The 22592-nt window shown below is 30.3% G+C and overlaps 1 protein-coding gene across 1 annotated transcript; it reads right to left on the reverse strand.

Moving 5' to 3' along the window:
- Positions 1–237: 237 nt before the first annotated feature.
- On the reverse strand, positions 238–9520 carry LOC125825090 (bifunctional 3-dehydroquinate dehydratase/shikimate dehydrogenase, chloroplastic-like). The gene is made up of 9 exons (XM_049504430.1): positions 9007–9520; positions 4766–4871; positions 4346–4561; positions 3883–4223; positions 3696–3759; positions 1186–1294; positions 797–1095; positions 546–708; positions 238–446 (listed from the first exon to the last, which is right to left on the reverse strand). The coding sequence occupies exons 1-9, from the start codon at positions 9219–9221 to the stop codon at positions 403–405; spliced, it is 1557 nt and encodes a 518-aa protein (XP_049360387.1). The 5' UTR covers positions 9222–9520; the 3' UTR covers positions 238–402.
- Positions 9521–22592: the final 13072 nt, after the last annotated feature.

Genomic DNA, 22592 nt, shown 5'->3' on the forward strand with positions numbered 1-22592 from the left:
AGTGTAATGAATTAAAATGTTGTTTTGACTGAAATGGATGAGTTTAATGGGAGATAAAACAAATTTGAGATATTTTTATGATATTAAGAACAAGGGCATAATATAATGGAGATCGATTTTAAACTTTTTTTCAATACAGAGTAGATACGTAAATAATGATCCTTTTCCTTTATTTATTTATTTGAAATATATTCAGGGAAACATAGCAATAACTTGCAGAAATAAAAATTAAGATGGTTTGTTTAAAATGAGTCGCTGTAATCAAAATTTTGCATGAATTACAACAATATTTTCAGTTTGATATCCAAGAAAATACTAACAAGATTTTGTGTCATGAATAAAAATATGTATTTTTTGCCAGCCTTGTTGGCGTTTCACAAATTTAATTGAAATTGTTGATGATTAGAATTTTGACATAACGATCTCGCGCATGAATTCTTCTGGTGCTGCAAACATAAAATATAAGTTATGAATTCATTTGACAGGTAAATCAAACTGCAGGAAATAGTCCAAATGGCTGTGAATGCAATATGTAAAGGCATTACCTTTACTTCCCGTGAAAAGATTGAACTGTCCAATAGCCTGTCTAAGAAACATTTCAACTCCACTTACAATGACTGCTCCAGCAGCCTCCGCGTCTTCCAGTAGAGTAGTCTTTCGTGGCGTATATACAGCATCAAACACCACTACATAATCCTTTAAGCTTCCCTACAAATAACCATCAACTTACTTATTTTGTGTTTGTGAGTGATAGTATATATAAAGCGCGGCACCAGAGTTGAAATGTTTGAGATACCTCAGGCAGAGGTATCCTATCTTTATTTGGATGCATTCCTATAGGTGTTGCATTCGCAAGGATTGCACCTTTCTCTGGCTGAAAAGAAGCTAATTTTTCGTATGGCAGAGCTTCACCACAAACTGCGGCAGCAAGAGCCTTTGCTCTATCAAAATCAATGTCAAAAATCACAATTCGAGCTCCCCTGCTCTTGGCTCCGAATGCCAGAGCTCTTCCTGCACCTCCAGCACCCACCAGCACAAACATTTTCCTAGCGAGTGAACAAGGAAGAAAAGCTGCTCCATTTGTAGGCCCATTTACTATGAAGATGCACCAGTTTAACCTTGAATTAGATAAGTGACTAGCTAAAACACAACACACTGAACAAAATGGTCTAATAACTGTTATACCTTTCAAAGCATCCTCAATGGCTGTTATAGAAGCTTCACAATCTGTATTATAACCAATTAACTTCCCATCGCAAGGCCTCCGTATGATAGTATTTACAGCCCCTATGGACTAATGGAACATCACAAAGGTAAATTAGGTTGAGAAAGCAGAAACTTGATGTAACTCATTATTGTGCTTGACATATCAAAAAAGTCTCTTGACATGAACGCGAAACTATTTTTTTTTTTTTAAGTAAGCTTTGAACTGTGATTGAACTGTGAGAGAAATCCTGGAAAAAAAAGTCAAAAAGATCTCTCTAGCCTGTTCCTTCTCATGCAAACCCTAAGCTAGTCGAAACTGTAACAAACATATTTTTGAGCTGTGAGGAGTTCCTCGATCTCTGAATTTACATTCAAGATCATATAGCGTTTTGATGATTGACAATCTATGGATACAAAAGAACAAAGACTCCGGACAGACAATCCTACAAGTATGTATGTCTCTGTCCCACACAATCGTCTAGACACTCATTGTGGAAAAAATGGACACTTAGAAGATATGTGCACAGCCAGATTCGGAGCAATCGAAAGAAACATGCAATATCTTGAGCAAAGAAGTGATCCAGACAAAAGGAGAAGGGAACAAGTCCCTCAGATTAGGATAACTACCAGACAAGCAGACCTAGCAGTGAAAAAAAACATTGGTAGTTGTGGAAAACTTGTTTAATAATGATAAGGATGATGAAGGTAGAGACAACAACCAATTCTTTTTAGACAAAGAAAAATAATCATAAAAAATTGTTGCATTAATAGCTGACTCTGACTCAGAGACTAACGACAACATTGACAAGGTTCAGCTCCAGAGCTCAAGGATAAGATTCACACATGCCTAGAGATAGTAACTTTTACTGTTATTTAGTGCCTTCCAAGAAATTGATAAATGATGTTGATGATCTAAAGAACCAGGTTCTTACACTAGAGAAGGAGAAGACGGGATTAAAACTTGAAGATCCTATAGCTGCACCTACTAAAGAAAAGGTTTGTAGTGAAGAACTCAAGAAGAACTGGGTGCTCAAAAAGAAGTTAAAACAAGACAGAAATAAGCTGAAAAAGGCTCTCAAATGGACCAGGTACTCAAGCATGCTGACATCTTTATATGAGAAGCACAATAATTATAGAAGGAAGAATCCCACTCCCAGAAGATGAAGATAAGAAGACCATCAGATGAAGAAATGTCACAGGTATAGGATAGAAGAAACAGGTTCTGAGGTGAATCAGAACCAAAGAACCTGGTTCTCTGACGGTCTGGGCACAAATTAAGAAGAGTTAGCACCAATATGGTTCTACAATTGTCAAAGATCCAGACAAGATGAGAATGAAGAAAAGTTGCAGAAGATAAGGGCCAATATCCATTCAGACAGATGGCTATAGATTTATAGCATGAATTTCTTGATAACAATGATGAAGGAACTGGTTCTCTAATCAGGAACAAAGCTCCTTCCCAGCTTGCATTCAAGCATATGTAAATCAAAGGTATGCCTTTTAAAATATCCTTCTTCCTATGGCGATTTTGTGAATTCAAAATCCCTACAGATGATCAATTGTGGTGAATGAGCATTGCAGTTGTGTCTAGGTGTTGGTGTTGTAGACAGACACAACAGTGTTTCCGACAGGTACATTTGCTAAAGAACTATGGAAGTTTCAAATATCTTGGGTCTACAATCCAAGGTAATGGGAAAATTGATTAGGATGTAACACAGTGTATTGTTGCAGGGTGGATGAAATAGAGGGTCGCACCCGGAGTCTTGTATGATAAGAAGGTTCCACCAAGACTTAAAGGTAAGTTCTACTAAGTGGTGGTTAGATCAACTATGTTATATGAGTCGGAGTGTTGGCCAATCAAGAACTCCTATGTTCAGACGTTGAAAATCGCAAATATGAGAATGCTAAGATAAATGTATAGACATACCAGGAGAGAGAGAATTAGAAACGAGGATATGTGAGACAAGGTGGGAGTGTCCCCGGTAGAGACAAGATGAGGAAGGCGAGGCTAAGGTGGGTCATACATGTGAAGAGAAGGCGCACAGATGCCCCATTACTGAAAGAGAATAATTTTGGGGAACTTTGTATGAAGTATCTTTGTGCAATAACAAGTAAAAGCCTATCCAGTTTACCCCTTACCTTCCATAGAGAGACACTGCTGACAGCTCATATACAATGAACACACAAGGAAATTGATCTGTCCTTTTGTTTTCACATTACTTAAATTTCTGATAATTCCTCAAGAGCCTTCTATGATTAAACTCAAACTAGAATATGTGTTCTTATCATGAGTCCATAATGAAGAAATATGCCAGTCTTTGCTGCAGTTGAATTTTCTCAAGTGTCATTACTGATACATAAGTTACGCTATAGTGCTTCACCCCCAAAACAAGATCGTCAGAATATCAAAGTCCAGATACATCAACCATTTTGTTCCATATTCCATAAATGAATTAAAGATACAGTTGAAAGTAGAGTCGCATACGAACCTCAGCCAATGGATCGACTTCATCACAAAAGCTCACCACTGCTTCCTTGTATGGAATCCCAACACTAGAGTTCATAATAGTAGGAACATGTAAGGACTCTATGTCCAAGATCTCTTGACTAAAATTCAACAATAAGTGTGGTAATTTTCTTAGAAACTGATAGCTTAATTACCAGTGCATGACATACCTGAAACCAGCAAAGTCGGGACTTGAGTAGACCCTAAAGAACTCCTTAAGATCATCCACAAACATTGGAACATAAATTCCATTGTACCCCACATGTCTAAACGTAGGATTATGCAAAATAGGTCCTTTACTATGACCCACTGGTTTAGAAATGAGCCCAAAAACTTTAGTATCATTATCCATAAAAGCAATTCCGTAGGCTTGTCTAAGGCTGGCAAGAGAAGGCAGACCAGGCATTGCATTACCATCAAGAGATCCATATAATAGGACACTACCGAATTTTGGGCCCAACAGCTGACTTATGAGACCTCTTTCCCCAACAGAGTAGGCAATAAGCGGCACCTGCAGGCAGCAAACAATGAAGATTAGCAAACACTTTTTCCTTCTTTCCTTTTATTCTATGCGGTTAAGCAGACAGTTCCCATATCATTTTCGTTTTATGCAGTATGAATGAGAATTCATACCTGGCAATGTGAAAGCAAGTGAAACGTTTTCTCTAGTTCTGTAATGTCATTTGCATTTGTAACAATTTTGAGGATATCTGCCCCAGTAGATTGCATGGATGCAACAATTTGGCTGAGGTCTTCTTTTGAGGTGACATTGTCCACGAAGCATGATGTAATTAGTTTACAACCACTACTCCAACTCGACTTTTCATTTTTTGCAAAGTCACTAGCTATCTGAACAGCAATAGAATGAGTTAGAAGTCGGTAGTTTGGCAAAATTAGGAAAATGAAATGTGGCAGTTAAGATAGTTGCTACCATTATGAATCTGAAAAGACAAGACATACAAGAGAAGGAGTTGGCATAATTACATACAAAATGACAGTTACTTTACTCATATTAATGCTCAACCACTGACATTACATGAGTATAAATAGTACCTTGAGGTCCAACTCAACATAATCAGCTCCCAATTCTTTAGCCAACCTAAGGACTTCCAACTGCTTGTGGGCATCACCTTCAAAGTCATTTCCTTCCCATATTGGCCTGAACATCAACATACATAATCACTTGTTAATGACCCGCCCCACTTGATCAACATACATAATCACTTGTTAATGACCCGCCCCACTTGATCAACATACATAATCACTTGTTAATGACCCGCCCCACTTGATCAACATACACAATCACTTGTTAATGACCCGCCCCACTTGATCCTACGTGCTAAAATATAATATCTTTATTTTTACGTAATCAAGAGTATTACATAATTATTTTTTCTTTAGTTAAAAGATAAATTAATAAAAATATTGTTTATCTATAAAATAACTAATTTCTAAAAGAATGTGCCAAAATTAAAAAACCACTTACGTTTTTGGAATTGAGAGTGTATTTTAGATCAATAAATTACTTTACGTCTTGTGCTCACAATTCACAAATAAATCCAAAAACTCCTAGTGACTTTTAAAATTTTAGTTTTAAATAAAAAATTCATTTCAATAAATTTTATTGAAAAAATTAATTAAATGATGTGAAAAGAATTCATAATTAAGTGAGTATTTGAGATATGAGATATCATCTCAAATACTCACTTAATTATGAATTCTTTTCACATTTCCCATCCATTAGAATATAATATAATTGTCCACTATTGACTTGACATATCCCTTTAGAAACAATAAACAATAAGGTAATATTGCTATTTTATCTTTTGACTTTATTAAATTTAATGTTTTGAGAAATGTGTTAGATGATAAATAACATTTAATAGCAAGGGTAAAATAAACACAAAAAGTAAATTATCTCTTAATTTTCTAAACTGAACAAATATTATTGGACAATTATTTTTAATATAGTAAACAACTATTATTGGACAGGAAAATATATATATATATATATATATATATATATAAAAGAAAAAATTGAGAAAGAAAGGGAAAAGTAAAAGAAAGTAGAAGAGGAGAAAAATTAATTTTCCTTTATTTGGTTTGAGGGGAAATGGATACGGAAAACATAATCTCCACTTTGTTTCATTCTCATTTAAGATGCTTCGTCCCAACAAAAGCTTTCCTTTGTTAAAAATGAGAATTCCCACAAATCTCCCTATTTTTGGTGCTCTCTAATTTTTTATTCTCAAAATTGATGCTCCTTAATTTTATTTTATTTAAAGCTTTAAATAATAATATAAAAAATAGTTGAAAATATCTCTAATTGTAAATAAAATAAAAAATTATAAATCAAAAAAAAAATTCACAAAACATAAGTTCAGTTAAAGTTATGCCACAAGCATAAATTTAATTACATAAGTTATACTCTAGGATATAAAATTCAATGACACACATATGTCCCAAGATAAAAGAAATTATATCAAAGCTATGAGTTATGTTTGAAGATAAAAGAAATTAGGTTCAAGATATAAGTTTAGTAGCTCAAGTTATATTCAAGTCATAAGTTATATGACAGAAGTTATACAACATGACATTAGTTATGTCTCAAGATAAAAGTTCTCTAAAAAGTCTTTTCTTGCAAATTAGATACTATGAAATTTATGCCCAAGGCAAATATTTTCTAAAGAAAATTATCTAAGAGAAATTAGGTCATAACAAAGGATAATTTGGCTCATAATTTTTTATTAAATGCACAGTAAGAACAAAAGTTAAAAATTATTAATTTAAGGGATAAAATTTGAAGACCACTCAGAAATAGAGGAAGGTCACGCAAAAACATGTCGTAAATACTTCATCCATTTTATTTGGCTTGGTCTGTTTTGACATGATTTCAAATTGGTGATTTAAAATTGTGAATTTGAAATCAAATGATTTAAAATTAAAGTTTTATTTGAATATGTAATAATTTAATAGAAGTAATATAATTCTTTCATGTGGTATGAACAATTTATTTACGGCGAGCATGAATTATCTTTTTGTATAAAATAATCTCAATTTAATTGAACACAAAAAATTTAAAAAGTAAACAAAAGATCTTTAAATAATATAATATTAAACTAAAAATACTCATATCCTACCTTTTGGTTTAAAAATATCCTTCACCTTTGTTTTTGATTCAAAGATACCCTTCATTCCACCTTTTGGTCTAAAAATACTCTCAATCCAAATCTAATTGAATTGAATTATCTTACTAATTAGTTAATTCTATTATTTGTAAAAATAATTCATTATATTCAAATTCTTAATATTAGCTCATTCGAAAATATTTGTGTCTAACGTAAAATAAAATAAAAAAATTATTATGTAAAATAGTCATTTCTAATAGATTTGGGATATTCTTGCCCCTTTTCCCTATTATTTAATATAATCCTTCCACGTGGTATGGACAATCTCTTCACGTCGAGCATGAATCAATTTTTTTTACAAAATAATCTTAGTTTAACTGAACACATAATTTTTAAAAAGTAAAAAAAAAAAAGATTTTTGAACATTATAATATCAAACTAAAAACATGTATAATGCATCAAAACATTACCCCCTCTGTCCAACAATAGTTGTTTACTATTGACTTGGCATACCCCTTAAGAAATAATAAATTATAGGAGTAATATTACTATATTATGAAAATTGTGTTAGATAATAAATAAGTATTTAATAACAAGGATAAAATACACACCAAAGTTAAATTATCTCTTGATTTTCTAAATTTGACAAGTATTATTGGACAACTACTTTTAATACAGTGGACAATTATTATTAAACGGGAAAAGTATTTAATTTTATGATTTTAAACCTATTAGGTGGATGATGAAATTTAAAAGTAACCAAAATCAAAAGTTGGTTCATTTATTTGGACATGTTAAAATAAAATGAATAAAACAAATAAATTGCAATTGAGAGGATAATTAATGTCCCATCGAGAATATACTTAATTCAACTAATCAGGAAATTTTAAATGACATTATTCTTTTCTAATCATCGAATTTTTAACAAACTTGGTTCTATAAGTGCCAATTGTTTTGAAAATAGGGGAGAAGTTATAAAGTAGAAAATTTAGCTCTTGTCAATAAAATAAAATAAAATTACAGACAATTAATTAACTAAACTATTAAAATATTCCTCCACCTGTAGATATGCTTTCGAAACAGTTTTATTTTTATTTATAATCAGATATTGTCCAAATAATAAATAAATGAATTTCTCCGTAAAAATGACAAATTTCAAATACTCTCTCCTGACCCCTTAAGTTAATTTGATTAGTTTTAAAAATTATATTAAATTATATTAATTTAATATTTTATATTAAAAAATTTAAATATTCAAAATTAAATAAAAAATATTATAATTTCTAATTTTTTAAATATCAATATAATAAAAAAAATCATTATAAAATATTAATCAAAATTTTTATCGTTTAATTCTAAAAAAAAATAAAAAATTATAACAACTAAAAGGGTATGAGGGAGTAATATGATTTATGTTTGAAAGTTGGGCGTGGACTTTTCTAATGAATATTTCTGACAACTGACATTAACATTTCAGTACTTTATTTTTATTTTTTTCCAACAAATTCTTAATTTGAGCGGAAATTGTGGCCCCTCCCCAAAATAATTAAAAAAGAATGTTATTTTGCTTATTTAAAAATACTTTAATTTTTTTTATAAAGAATTTACTCTAAAAGGAAATACTATTAAACCATACAAATATTTATTTATTTACTTTTTAAATATCTAGTCAAATCGAATCGATAAATAAATAAAAATTGATTTGTGGATTGGTTTGATATTAAAAGAAAAAAGTTACACCAAACTCAAATTAAACCGATATAATATATATAATTTTATTTTATAAATAAAAATTATTAATTATAATCCAATTTGTTAATATATTTTTAATTAATTTATAAAGTTTTGAATGTTTAAATATATTATTTCAAATTTGAAATTATAATTTTTTGTAAATATTTTATTTTATATTCAGATTAGAAGTTATTATCTTATAGTTCTTCATATTCAAACTTAACAATCTGCTTTGTAAATATTTTATTTTTTTTTGCATTCATTTTGACTATAGCCTTTAAAATCTTATAAATTTAATGTAATGAATAATATTTCAATAAAATATTTTATACACAAATAAATGAATTTTATCGTCTTTTCAAAAAGAGTTCTGTTTATTTAATGTTTTTAAAGTTTCAATTATCACAAAGATAAACTGACAAAAAAAAATACCTGTAAACAATGAGAATAGGTAGTGGCTTATTTTTGAAGAGAAGTTGAAGATGTTTGTGGGGATGGAAATTGTGGATAGCATGAAGCCTAATCTCAACACAATCTGCACCTTGTGATTTTGCCTCAACCATATCATCAATTAATTGATCCACTGATGTCGACATTAATGGAGCACAAACCATGGCGGAATTCTTCAACAATCCAACACTACCCATTTTTTCCCCGTAATCAACAAAAATAGACTAGTTTTTATATGCAAAATTGAAACATAATCCACTTTTAGGGATTTATAGAAATAATTTATATTTGGGAAATTTATTTGTTGTTGAGTAGGTTGGTGAAAGATAGGTAATAGATTTAAATAATGGGGGTTGGAGAATCTTGTTTGGAATGGAACCCAACAACTTTGAAAACTAAAGATAAGAATGACAAAATTTGAATCCTTTGCATACTGCGCCATTCCGTAGAAATAGTAGGTGGCTTGCTGCCTCATTGCTGACTATACCATTAATTTCTAAATAATTACTTTATTTTTAACTATTTGAATTATTATAAAATTATTATTTTTATTCATTTTTCGGCTTTCAAATGTCTTTGACGTCAATCTCTTACACTCTGTTTGGATCATTGTTATCCATTGTTTCTTAATGTACTGTATTGTATTGTACTCTATTGTATTGTATTGTATGGTAGATACAATGTTTGGCTAGACTATATTATTTGTTGTTGTTTAATAACATTTTTATTGTTTGGTTTGACTGTATCGTACTGTATTGTAATTTATAAATTTACTAAAATATCCCTAATTATTCTAGGGTAGGATTTTTTACTAGAATTGAATAATATATGGTAAAGGGTAAAAAAGTATTATGAAATATTATGCCATGATATAATTGAAAAAAGAAATTAAGTAACAATGGGAACACACCAAATCGATTGTTCCATAAAATGGGATTTTTATTGTTACATAACAACGAAATTTAACAATACAATACATTTTAAGTAACAATCAAAACAAACATTGTAGGTATGATAACGATACAACACAATACAATGGGTAACAATGATCCAAACAGAGTATTAGGCTTAAAAATACATATGACTCATATTTGCTCTTATTTTTAACAGCTTTTTAAAATTAAAATCATTAAATATTTATTATTATGTTGTCTAAATTTAAACCATACTCAAATAAATAATAAAAAGCACATATGATTCATACATTGACCCGAGCTTGAAAATAGTTTCAAGAAATTATTAATTTCATGATATCTTTCTATTGACATATTTTAAATAAATTTCTAATTTATTATAACTCAACTCATAACTAGAGATCCAACTAAATTCATACTCGTCTCGTGCTTGATTGTCTAACTAAAAAAGGATTATTATTGGTCATTTTACATAAATAATAATAATATAACACAGTAATTACAATAAATGGTATAGTATGTCCTCTTACTGAAAATAACATTAGTTTTGTTATCAGAAAAAGCAAAACACGTTTTCTCTTTATATTCTCTCTTCTATTAATACATTTTTGTTTTCTCTTTCTCTTTTATGCCATTATTTTCTCCTTATTTCATTCTTGTCTTTTCTTTAGTCATTTTTTCTTTTTTCTTTTCTTCCATCATTTTATCTCTCTTCCATTGTTGTCGTTTCTTTATTCATTTTTTTCTCTTTCTCTTTTCTTCCATCATTTTATCTCTCTTTCATTCTTATAATCCATAATTTTTGTCCTCTCTCTTTTCTTTTTAAAATTTCAATTGTTTCAATGATGTTTTGAATATTAACATTTTTTTAAAAAAAATTATGGAGATCATTAGTAAAATAAATAAATAAAAACTATACTTGTAGTACATTTTGAATTCAATACATTATACATATAATATGCATTTTTCAATAAATAAGAGGAAAAAAATAACAATTGTATTGCATTTGCATTAAATATATAATAAATATTATAGGCATGTTTCAATGCACATGTTGAATATATAACAGAGGCGTATTCAGGATTTATAGATAATGAGTGCACTATTGCAAAAAGGTGGATCTAAGACATAAATTTGACTGGTTAGATTCTTTTACTGAAAACCATTAAAATTTTAAAATCATAGGTCCAAAATTAACTTTTATTTATCCAAACCAGTTACAAAATCTTAGAAAGAAAACTAAAACAAGATAGATTAAAAATTCAAATTTCTAACCTCACCTAGAGAGGTGCACCAAATCATCATCGTACTACATTATATGATACTTCGAGTCTGGGTTCACGCATCTATATTTAAATATTTTAAAAAAATATAACACTACTATATATGATTTCGGGAGGGGACCATGGGTTCACGTGAACCCGGTGACCCCCTCCTGTATACGCCCCTGATATATAACTAAAACATTTGTAATACAATAACATATTTTCGTACTGTTAATAAGAGAAAAATTAATAACAGTTATAATACATTTTGAATTCAATATATTATACATATTATAGACATATTTCAATGCATGTAGTGAATATATAACTAAAACATTTTTAATACAAATATATTATAAGTATTATATATAAATTTTAAATATCCAGGTACTATTTAAATTTGTATACATTGTTAGAAATGTATTATGTTTGTTCTAGAATAATAACTATCGAATTTATAATAATGTATAATATTCAATTTGAATTGTATTATAACTATTGTTTATATTTAAACAATTTTAATTTAATACAGATATTTTAAAGTTTCACTTCTTCTTTTTCGATAAATTACCATCAGGAGACTACCAATCTCCTTTTTAAAAAGGGAGAAAGTATGACAATAATTTGATGAGGAAAATTGTTATTTCCCCATGAGTAAAATATGACGCTCTTTGTTTCAAGTTGTAGAATGTGACCCATATAGAAATGCAGCAACTAGTTAAGTTTAAAAAAGTTAGGTTTGTGAAAAATGACAAAAGTAAGTGAGTTCTCTATTCAAGTCAGGCGGCATCTACTGGGGGAATGAGGCTTATTCCTAGAACTTACCAACACACAATCCTACTCATATTTTGATGTTTTTTGTTGGGCAATAAATAAACAAATATAGGAAATATTAAGGTGAAAATCGTTCTTCTCTTTGACTTTACTCTAAGCTAGCGTTTGGTCATAGATTTTCAAATATTTTTTATGAGAATTTGGGTGAAATTTCACCATGTGTTTAGCCATAATATTTGGGAAATATATTTCATTTTTTTAATAAATATGATTTATACCCATAAGTTTTAAAAACTATCAAAACTAACCATAGGTTTGTATTACATAGCAAGATAGAAACGTTGCCGTAACAAGATTCATTACTTTCTCAACAAGTCAATTGGATCTTCGTTGCATCAAATAACAAGTAGTGTCCATGACATTGGAGCAATGTGGTAATTTGGAGTGAGTGCAACAAGCATCATTCCATACATCGTGAAGTAGACGAAACACATGACATTATTACCCTAAGCCGATTGTTCGTCATTTTCATCAACAATCATATCATCACTTCATATTCACTGAATATTTCATCACTGCTTTGGCGTTCACGTAAAAACTTATGTAATACAACGCAAACAAATATTATAGAAGGTGTTTTTGTAAAAGATAAAAGTTTGGTGTAGAATTTGAATTTTTAAAAGTTCACAAATAATGAGATTTGGCCCAAATACTACTTTTTTCTAGTATTTGGGAATTTGGGTTATTTGTCAAAAATATTTGCCAAGTAATGACAAATTATATGGACAAACACTATTTGTCAAATTTTTCCTCAAATTTTACTTGAAAAATTTATGGCCAAACGGGTCCTAAAATTGAATACTTTCCCTAGTTGTGAATAATAGATGTTCCCGACCATCCTAATTTATATATATATATATATATATATATATATATATATATATATATATTTATGGTGTTCGTGTTAGTATAAGCTCAATATATGTTATTTTTTGTGTTAATTTATATGATACAAATAAAATTTGAATAGTCAAGTAAGTTTCTAATGTCTTTTTTAGATATATTAAGTTATTAATTATTATGATTTGAAATACTTATATTTAATTTTTAAATAATGTATGTTATTTTATTTGTCCTAATTCATATTGTACAGATAGAATATGGAGAGCCAACTTAACTTTTTTTATATGTCTACTAAATCTTGAAGTTGTTAATAGTTGTGATTTATAATACTTTTTACGTTATTTGCATATAATTATTTTCTTTGTCTCAATTTATGTTGCACGTATAGAATTTGGAGGGTCAACCAATTTTTTTATACGTCGGCTAAATTTCGAAGTTGTTAATTATTATGATTTATAATACGTTTATGTCATTTGCAAATAATATATGTTATTTCCTATGTCCAATTTATGTTGCACTTGCACATATAAAATTTGAAGAATCAAATAAATTTTTTATATATCGGCTAAATTTTAAAGTTATTAATTACTGTTATTTATAATACTTTTATGTCATTTGCAGATATAATTTTGAAGTAGTTGATCTTTGTTTTTTTAAAATTAAAATATATATTTTTTCTTATTTTAGTGCTATTTGGGTTGGATCTTCTTTTGGTTTCAATTTTTCTTCGTGCTTGAGCCCTCTTTTAGGTACAGATGTTTCCTTTTGATTAATAAAATATGGCCTTTGGCCTTTTTGATATAAAAAATAAAAAAATAAAAATTTGAAATTGTTAACTATCGTTATTTATTTATTTATAATATTTTTTACGTCATTTGTAAATAATGTATATTACTTTTTCTGTCTTAATATATATATATATGTGTGTGTGTGTGTGTGTGTGACGCTAATAGAATTTTGAGAGTCAATCAAATTTTTATATATTTTTAATTTGTTAATTATTGTGATTTGTAGTACCTTTTACATCATTTTCAAATAATACATGTTACTTTCTCAGTTTCAATTTATGTAGCGCTGACCCAATTTTGAAAGTCAGTCAATTTTTTTATGTCTTTTAAATATTTTAAGTTTTTAATTATTCTGATTTACAGTATTTTTTACGTAATTTTTAAATAATATATGCTACTCATCCATCTCAAATTTTAAAACCGACATAAACCATGTGAGCTACTAGATGGAGTTCACTGTACTGATCCTACACTGAAAAGAGGGTTCCATACTCGCCAAGGTAAGGATCTGATATCTGAACTATGGTGGATCCACTAGCTAATGTCTATCTAAGATAAATCTTACAATGGCACGTAGTTTTGAGACATATGGGTTGCTACAAATTAAAAGGTCCACGGACACTAAAGGAAAACCTTAATTACTAAAGTTCACTCGCTACTAAGGATACTCCCAACACAAACATGCATAAATATGAAAACAATAATAATCTGATAATACGGAATCATGCAAATAACTGATAAAATACTAAGTAGCTCATAAATCATAATAAGTTAATAACTGAACATAATTTGAAAGATACTTTATTCAAAAGCATCTAAATCATGATACTTGTATATACTGAGAGACACTTTATTCGAAAGCATCAAAATTCATAAAAATCTGAGACATGCATCTAGAAATAACATAATTTTGATCATGAAAAATACTTGCATGCCATGGGTTCAAGAAAATATCATTTCAAAACAGGAAATTATGATCAATTCATGTCATTTAAGATAAATCATGAAGAAGAAACTGAATTTCAATAAGAACCCATGAAAATGATAAAATCCTGGATTTAGAGAAATATAACTTGAAGAAATTTGGGTTTGTTTGGGGCTCAATGGGTGAAGAGATACCCATTGATGAAGTTCCCACATACTTGGAGTAGAAACCTTGGCTTGATTCTTAGCCTTGAAGCTTGGAACCCTACTTCTTGCTTGAAAGAAGACTTGAGAGAGAAGAAATTGATTTTGAGGAAGTTATGAGGGAATTGAAAGTCTTATGATGATAATATCCCCCTAATCCCACTTAGAATAGGTCAAACGACATAGTATAGGAATTAAAACAGTAAATAAAATACCCAATAACCTTGACTTAAAACTGGTAGAACACATTTATGAAGGCCTTCCACGGACCATACAATTTTCTACGAACTGTGAAAGTGTCCATAAAAGTTAAAGAGTTCTAAGGGTCTGAAGATCATTCCACAAGAGATTCTACGGTCCGTGGATCAGTTACGGGCCATATAAGTCTCTGTGAAAGACATAATCTGAATCTTGGGATCCTTGGGTTTATGGACCGTTCCAAGGTCCGTCAAAGCATTCATGGTCCATGAACGAGCCCGTGAAACACCCTTCCAAATTTTCTACTTTTCTGATCTCTAGTTACGTATCCCTTCACGCCCATGGTCCCTTGCACTGTCCGTGAATGGGTTCGTACAAGCCACTTTCTATTGATAATTTTCATTCCGATTTTTTCAAGATCTGATCTAGGTTTAGGAACTTTTGGAGTGTTATAATGCAGATATTAATTGTTGCAGAGAGTGAGACTAGTGGCTAACAAGTTTCTTCACGTGGATTTTGTTGTTGAGGTAAACCTTCACATTATTTGTGGAGGCATCTGTTTCAGCTTTATCTATTACTCCCTCCATTTCATATTAATTTAATTTTTGAGGTGTTTCAAACCCTTTAAAAAAAGTAGATTAAGACATAAATTGAACATAGTTTTCCATTTTTACGCTTACTAATTATTGTCTAATTTATGATTAAAATAACTAAATATTATTTAATCACTAATTCCAATACTAACTAATGAAGGGTAAAATTGGAAGAACACTATAAAAGTAGTTTTGAAAACTGAACAATTAAGTTATTTTGAAAAATGAAAAATGCCTCAAAAATTAAATTAATATGGAATGGAGGGAGTATAACTTATAACTTCTTTTCTTGGGGCTTGCATGCCTGGCAGTTGAACTCATGTAACTATAATAGATGATATGTGGTCTTATTGTAGGATTTGGGCTAGAGATATATTATTTAAGTGATTGTTTATTTTCTATAAATCGATATACAATTTTGGTTAGATAATTATTTCGTTTAATGAGTATTAATGTGTTCTTGAGTTGAACATATTTTATCTCAGTGCTTAAATAATTTCGGTAAGTGTATGGTGAATTGGTTCACCCGAAGGTGGTGTTAATGAGTGTCAATCATGTCTAGGCGGTGTTTTGAGATGTGACAGAATAATAAATCAAAAGACACTAAACACCAAGAGACCTCATATCTCAAATTTTAGAATTGAGACTATTTAGAGTAGATTTGAGTTGATCGAAATTGAAGAAACAATATATATATTATTTATTCAATATTGATACATTATAGATATATTACATATGCATGCGGTCATTTTAGTTGAAGTTTTTGTTTGTCATCTATACAATTACGTAAAACCCCATTTTTAATATTGAAATTCAAAGTCCTCCCTCCCCCTTCTTCTTTTGTATTGTTTAATTAAAAAGGGAAAAAATAATAATAATAATAATAATAATATATATATATATATATATATATATATATATATCCCTAAATTTTACTTTTTAGAGCTTATATACTCTCGTTGCTAAAGCTTATTAATGTTATAAAACTGACTTATATACACCCCTATCGTACAAAAATTGCTCACATATATCCTTTTTCATCTAATGGTAGTGAAAACATTATTTCTAATTTGTTATTTTTCTCATTCATCTTTTTTGATGATCTAATATTAGCCATTTTTTGTTCTTGAACATCAAATATTGAGCAAAATTTATAGTAAATCTAAAAGGGTAGCTATATACGGAAAGAAAATCCATCTAGCACAAAAGATTATGATTTTTCAAAAATACAGAAAAATCTGAGTTCTTTTTGGTAAAACCCCAAATGGAAGAATTCCATCAGTACCCCTATATATGATCCTTCTAACAAAGTTCAGGGTATATCTGTTCTTTGTTATACATGATTTTTTTTTGACTTCTTTGATTAAATGTCTAATTTTAGTTTTAAATATCTCAGATACAAATCTATTTATTTATCATTATTTGAGTTTCTTATTCTTATATTTTTTTAGTGTACATGAAGGAATATTAAGGTTATTCAACAACGAGATGTGTACCTTATAATTCGCAGCGAAAGTCGTCGATCTGCTTCTTTGACAGGTTAGTGCTCAAGTCCGTCTTTGAATCACTAGGAAACAAAGATCTGATGACAAACTAGAAGTCTTCTTCTATGTGTTGATTTGATTTTTTTCTCAGAAACACACTTCTTTGTTTCTTGACTGATTTTCAAACGTTTTTCCTCTCTGTATATTTTTACGTTTCCTCTCTCTGTTTTCACGTTTCACATTCCTTAGGAAAACACTCCCACTAGGAGTCTTTTAAGGAGAGGTTCTACCTTATCCTTTAAAAGGATTTATCCAATTAATTATTAATTAATTAATTTGGATAAGGCATGAAACAGATTGGGTCAGGTCGGGTCGGTCCACATGGGCGATTCACGACCCAAAACTTACATCTCCCACTTTGCACATGGTGGACAAGACCCAAGTCAACATTATATCAATCAGATACACAATTCATACGACAAATAGTTCGTGCGATCCTTGACCTTTAACAATGAAACCTACTGGTTGTTCCATGTAGATTTCCTCGTTTAATTCTCCATTGAGAAAAGCAGTTTTCACATCTATTTGGTGTAATTCTAGATCTAAACGTGCAACAATAGCTAAAAGTAATCGTATGGAAGTAAACTTCACAACTGGTGAAAAGGTTTCCTCATAGTCTATTCCAACTTCTTGAGTAAAACCTTTTGCCACCAATCGTGCTTTGTGTCTTTCTATTGACCCATCCAATTTACGTTTAACTTTAAGAATCCATTTATTCCCAATAGTTTTATGTTCCTTAGGAAGGTCAACTAGATCCCAGACTTTGTTGGTTTTCATGGACTCTAATTCTTCTTTCATCGCTTTTAACCATTCATACTTTTCAGGGCTCGATAAGGCCTCTGTTACAGAATTTGGTACATTCAATTCTGTAGGAGATACCAAGAAAACATAATTCTCAATCTCATAAGATCGTTTAGGTACACCTTTTCTTGTACTCTTACGAATTTGAAGTTCAATTTCCTCTATAGGATTTTGATTCATAACTCCCACTTGGATCAGGAATCATTTCTTGATCCATACATAATCCTCAATCTCATAAGATCATTTAGGTACACCTTTTCTTGTACTCTTATGAATTTGAAGTTCAGTTTCCTCTATAGAATTTTGAGATTTATAACTCCCACTTGGACCAGGAATAATTTCTTGATCCATTGATTATCAAGTATGTTTGACAATATCATCTGATCTTCTGAATTCAACATTTCATACAGAGGTTTGGCTTCATCTATTTCATCCTTGGGAAAATAATTTTCCAACAATCTAACTCTTGTGATACAATTTCAGTAATACTTCCATCCTCCAGTTCATCGATGAACACATACCCTTTGGAGCTTTCAAAGTATCTTTTAAAGATACATTTCTTTTCTTTTGGACTTAGTTTACCAAACTCACCAAAAACGATCTTTAAGGTATGTTGCACAACCCCACGGTCGTAGATCATTTAGGTTTGTTTTATGACCAATCCAAAGTTCATAAGGAGTGGAAGACACTAATTTAGAAGGCACTTTGTTCAATATATAAGCCGCAGTCAATAATGCATCTCTTCAGAAAGAGATAGACAAATTTGTCTGCGCCATCATTGATCTTGTCATGTCTAATAATGTTCTATTCCTTATTTCAGCTATACTATTTTGTTGAGGTGTATAAGGAGTAGTTAATTGTCTGATAATATCTATTTCAGTACATAATTCTTCAAATTTTTTTGACAAATTTTCACGTCCTCGATCGATTCTTAAAGCTTTTATGCTTTTATCTAATTGATTTTCAATTTCATTCAGATATCTTTTAAAACACTCAAGTGCTTCAGATTTATGAGAAATCAAACAGACATAACCAAAACGCGTGAAATCATCAATGTAATGAAATATGTAGCACCAGACCTTGCCCTTACATTCATTGGACCGCAAATATCAAAATGAATTAATTGAAGTGGGAACTTAGCTCTCTTAGCCTTTCCAAATGGTTTACGCGTAATCTTTCCAGCAAGACAATTTTCACAAGTTGGCATTTCAATTTTGGTGAAAGAACCTAAATGCCCTTCTTTTGCCAACCTATTCATTCGATCTTGCCCTATGTAACCTAATCTAGCATGCCACGTAATAATATCAACATCATTGTTACTTGAATAACATGCCATTACACAACGGTCAACATAATAGTCGTAAGATGAAGGATTACAATCTAATACGATAAAACGATCATAACGAAGTCCAAAACCATATAAAACATTACCTAGAGTTATTCTAACACCATTACGACTAAAAAACAAATCAAAACCAACGTCTAAAGAACAGACACATACACTAAGTTTCGTTGAATCTCTGGAGTATATAGGACGTCATGCAACATCAAGGAACGACCACCACGCAAGTCCACTTTGCAAGTACCTATACCTTTGACTTCAAGCCTAGCATTATTTCCTACGTAGATCCACCTTGATTTAGATGAAACTCGACGAAACTCCACAAACGCCTCTCTATCTCGACTCACGTGGTCGGTGGATCCTGAGTCTACAATCCATATAGGATAAGATTCAGCTTGTAAAGAAGTGCTCGAAACCATATGTTGCACTTTGAGATGCATTTCGAAATGCTACATTTTAGGCTCATTGCATTCATGAGTGAAATTCCCCAACATTCGACAATTGTAACACTTCATTTTGCTCTTGTCTCTCTTCTTGAAATATCATTTTCCTTTCTTGGAATTTGGATTTTTCTTTTTCTTATTCTTAGAAGGTCTTTCTTCAGCCTCGTTATTTTTTCCATTCCTTTTCCAATTTTTCTTACGCTTGATGCCTGAAGATTTTGTACCACTTGTTTCTGCCACAAAGGCATTTAGAAGCAGGTTTTAGCAGCACCAAGGTGCTCATCTTCAAGTTCAACATGGTTTGCAATCATCACAAAAGTTTTGATGCCATGATTATGGGTCAATTTAACCTTCAAATTTTCCCCATTATTGGGAAGAGATCGAATTACTGCATGAACTTGTTGCTCATCTGAAAAAAAAACATGACCAACACTCTTGAGTTGGGTTACCATGTTTGACATCACCCAAATGTGTTGTGCAATATTACCTTCTTTTTCGTTGATTCAATACATGGTTTATACCTCCCAGAGCATTTTTGCTCTTCCAGCATATACCGTATATTACGACTCCAAATGTCGTAATTATCACCATTACGTTTTTCACTTTGTTTAAGTCAGTAATAATACTTTTGATACCATGTTTGTTATTGACATATCTTTAGGCAAGAATTTTAACAATTATGCATGTGACATACACGTTCAAGCAAATCAATTATCATAATGATGTCATATTTGAATGTAAAATTAAAAAGACATGTAAGCATCCATCATCATCTACGAATCAAATATTTAACCAAAATTTGAAATTAACTTCTTAATATGTACACTTATTTATTTTAGACTATAACCACACAGATTTGTATGTCTAATAATTAAACACCATATTATATTGCGCAATAGAATAATCATTCACTTATTCAATAAAATAAAATTTAAATATTCATATCAAAGCACAATAAAAGATGTTCATTTCATACTTTAATAAAAATTTAAAATAATAAATAAAACTAATCTGATAAAAATGGAGTATGTGGATACACTTTGGGTGTAGCTTTTCCCACTTAGTCCCATTTTTTACATAGTACTTCCATAATTCTTCGTCATCCCCAATTTCCATTCTAACTTGATTAAGTTCATTCTTCCAGAATTCTGGCAAGGAATCATACAAAATAGCATATCCTTCACTATCTGTAATTTGAGGGTGACTTTCATAAAGTTTCTCAAATTTCACGACAAAGTTCTAGAGAAATTTTACTAAGCATCCATGGGGATCCATCTTCAAAGAATTAAACTCTCTTAGATCTTTTTCTATTTGTCTCCGAATGACCCTTCCTTTTCTTAACATACTTTGAGAATTCCCACTTGGAGTAATTTGAGCATGTTCCCGTTCAGCCATATCTGAAATGAGAACAAAATAAAATATGGTTAATACCATTTAATGTGACAACATATGTCACAAATTTCTCATAATGTCAAACAACTGTTTAAGGAACAGCAGGACTATTCGAATACTCAAGAACAATAAGATCCTATAAGAGGACATATAAAAATAATAAAAAATTTCAATTTTTTTTCCAGCCATTTGTTGAAAAAATTCATATCTTGCTCATTTTAAGTCGGTTTCCTTATTATAATATGTTTTCGGAAAGGTTAAAACGAGCAAATCATAAAAAAATTAAGTTTCCACCCAAAAACTGCACAGCGAATTTCCAGATTGCTCTAGACAGATGTAGTTTTTCGGAAAATAGAAAAAAATATCCAATTTTTTTAATAATTCGTATCTCACTCGTTATAATTCCATTTTTCCATTATAATATGTTTTCGGAAAGCTAAGCACGACCAGACTATGGAAAAGATAATTTTGACCCAAACATCGTACATTCTATTTTCAGATCGCTATTAAACAGAGGCAGTATTAAAAGTAAAATTTCTTTCTTAGTAGGACAAAAAATCCTTCTATTTTATGATTGAAAATCAAATAGGATTCTGAATCCTATTTCACATAAAATTAATCCACATCTACGCGTCATGAAAATTAACATCATTCAATTTTTTCTATTCACTGATTTTAAAAGACATAGAATCTATTTTATTTCTTATAAACATAGATAGTGAATTCTCAAGTACGCAACACATGATGGGATCATAAACAATGACTTTGATACCATTGAAGGAATATTAAGGTTATTCAACAACGAGATGTGTACCTTATAATTTGCAGCGAAAGTCGTCGATCTGCTTCTTTGACAGGTTGGTGCTCAAGTCCGTCTTTGAATCACTAGGAAACAAAGATCTGATCACAAACTAGAAGTCTTCTTCTATGTGTAGATTTGATTTTTTTCTCAGAAACACACTTCTTTGTTTCTTGACTGATTTTCAAATGTTTTTCCTCTCTGTATTTTTTTACGTTTCCTCTCTCTGTTTTTACGTTTCACATTCCTTAGGAAAACACTCCCACTAGGAGTCTTTTAAGGAGAGGTTCTGCCTTATCCTTTAAAAGGATTTATCCAATTAATTATTAATTAATTAATTTGGATAAGGCATGAAACAGATTGGGTCGGGTCCACATGGGCGATCCACGACCCAAAACTTACAATAAATATGAGCAAAAAAGAAAAAAAAAGTGTGATTGAAAAAAAAAAAGAAAAAGTAAGAGAAAAAAATTTAATTTCTTACGGCTATATTATAATTTATTTTTTGTATTTGTATAAAAAATTTGATTCATCTATGTCAAATTTTACAAAAAAAAATTAGTAGAAAAAAATTGACCGTCAAAATAATAAACTCAAAAAATAATTTTCTTTAAAATAAAAAATCCCACTACTTTCCGGTGTCCAAGTGTCAAGTCCCGAGGGCTTGTGTCCGCCGAAAGCTTC

This window comes from Solanum verrucosum, unplaced genomic scaffold (assembly GCF_900185275.1).
Source record: "Solanum verrucosum unplaced genomic scaffold, falcon-dt-bn FXZP01000206.1, whole genome shotgun sequence".
Classification (NCBI taxonomy): Eukaryota; Viridiplantae; Streptophyta; class Magnoliopsida; order Solanales; family Solanaceae; genus Solanum; species Solanum verrucosum.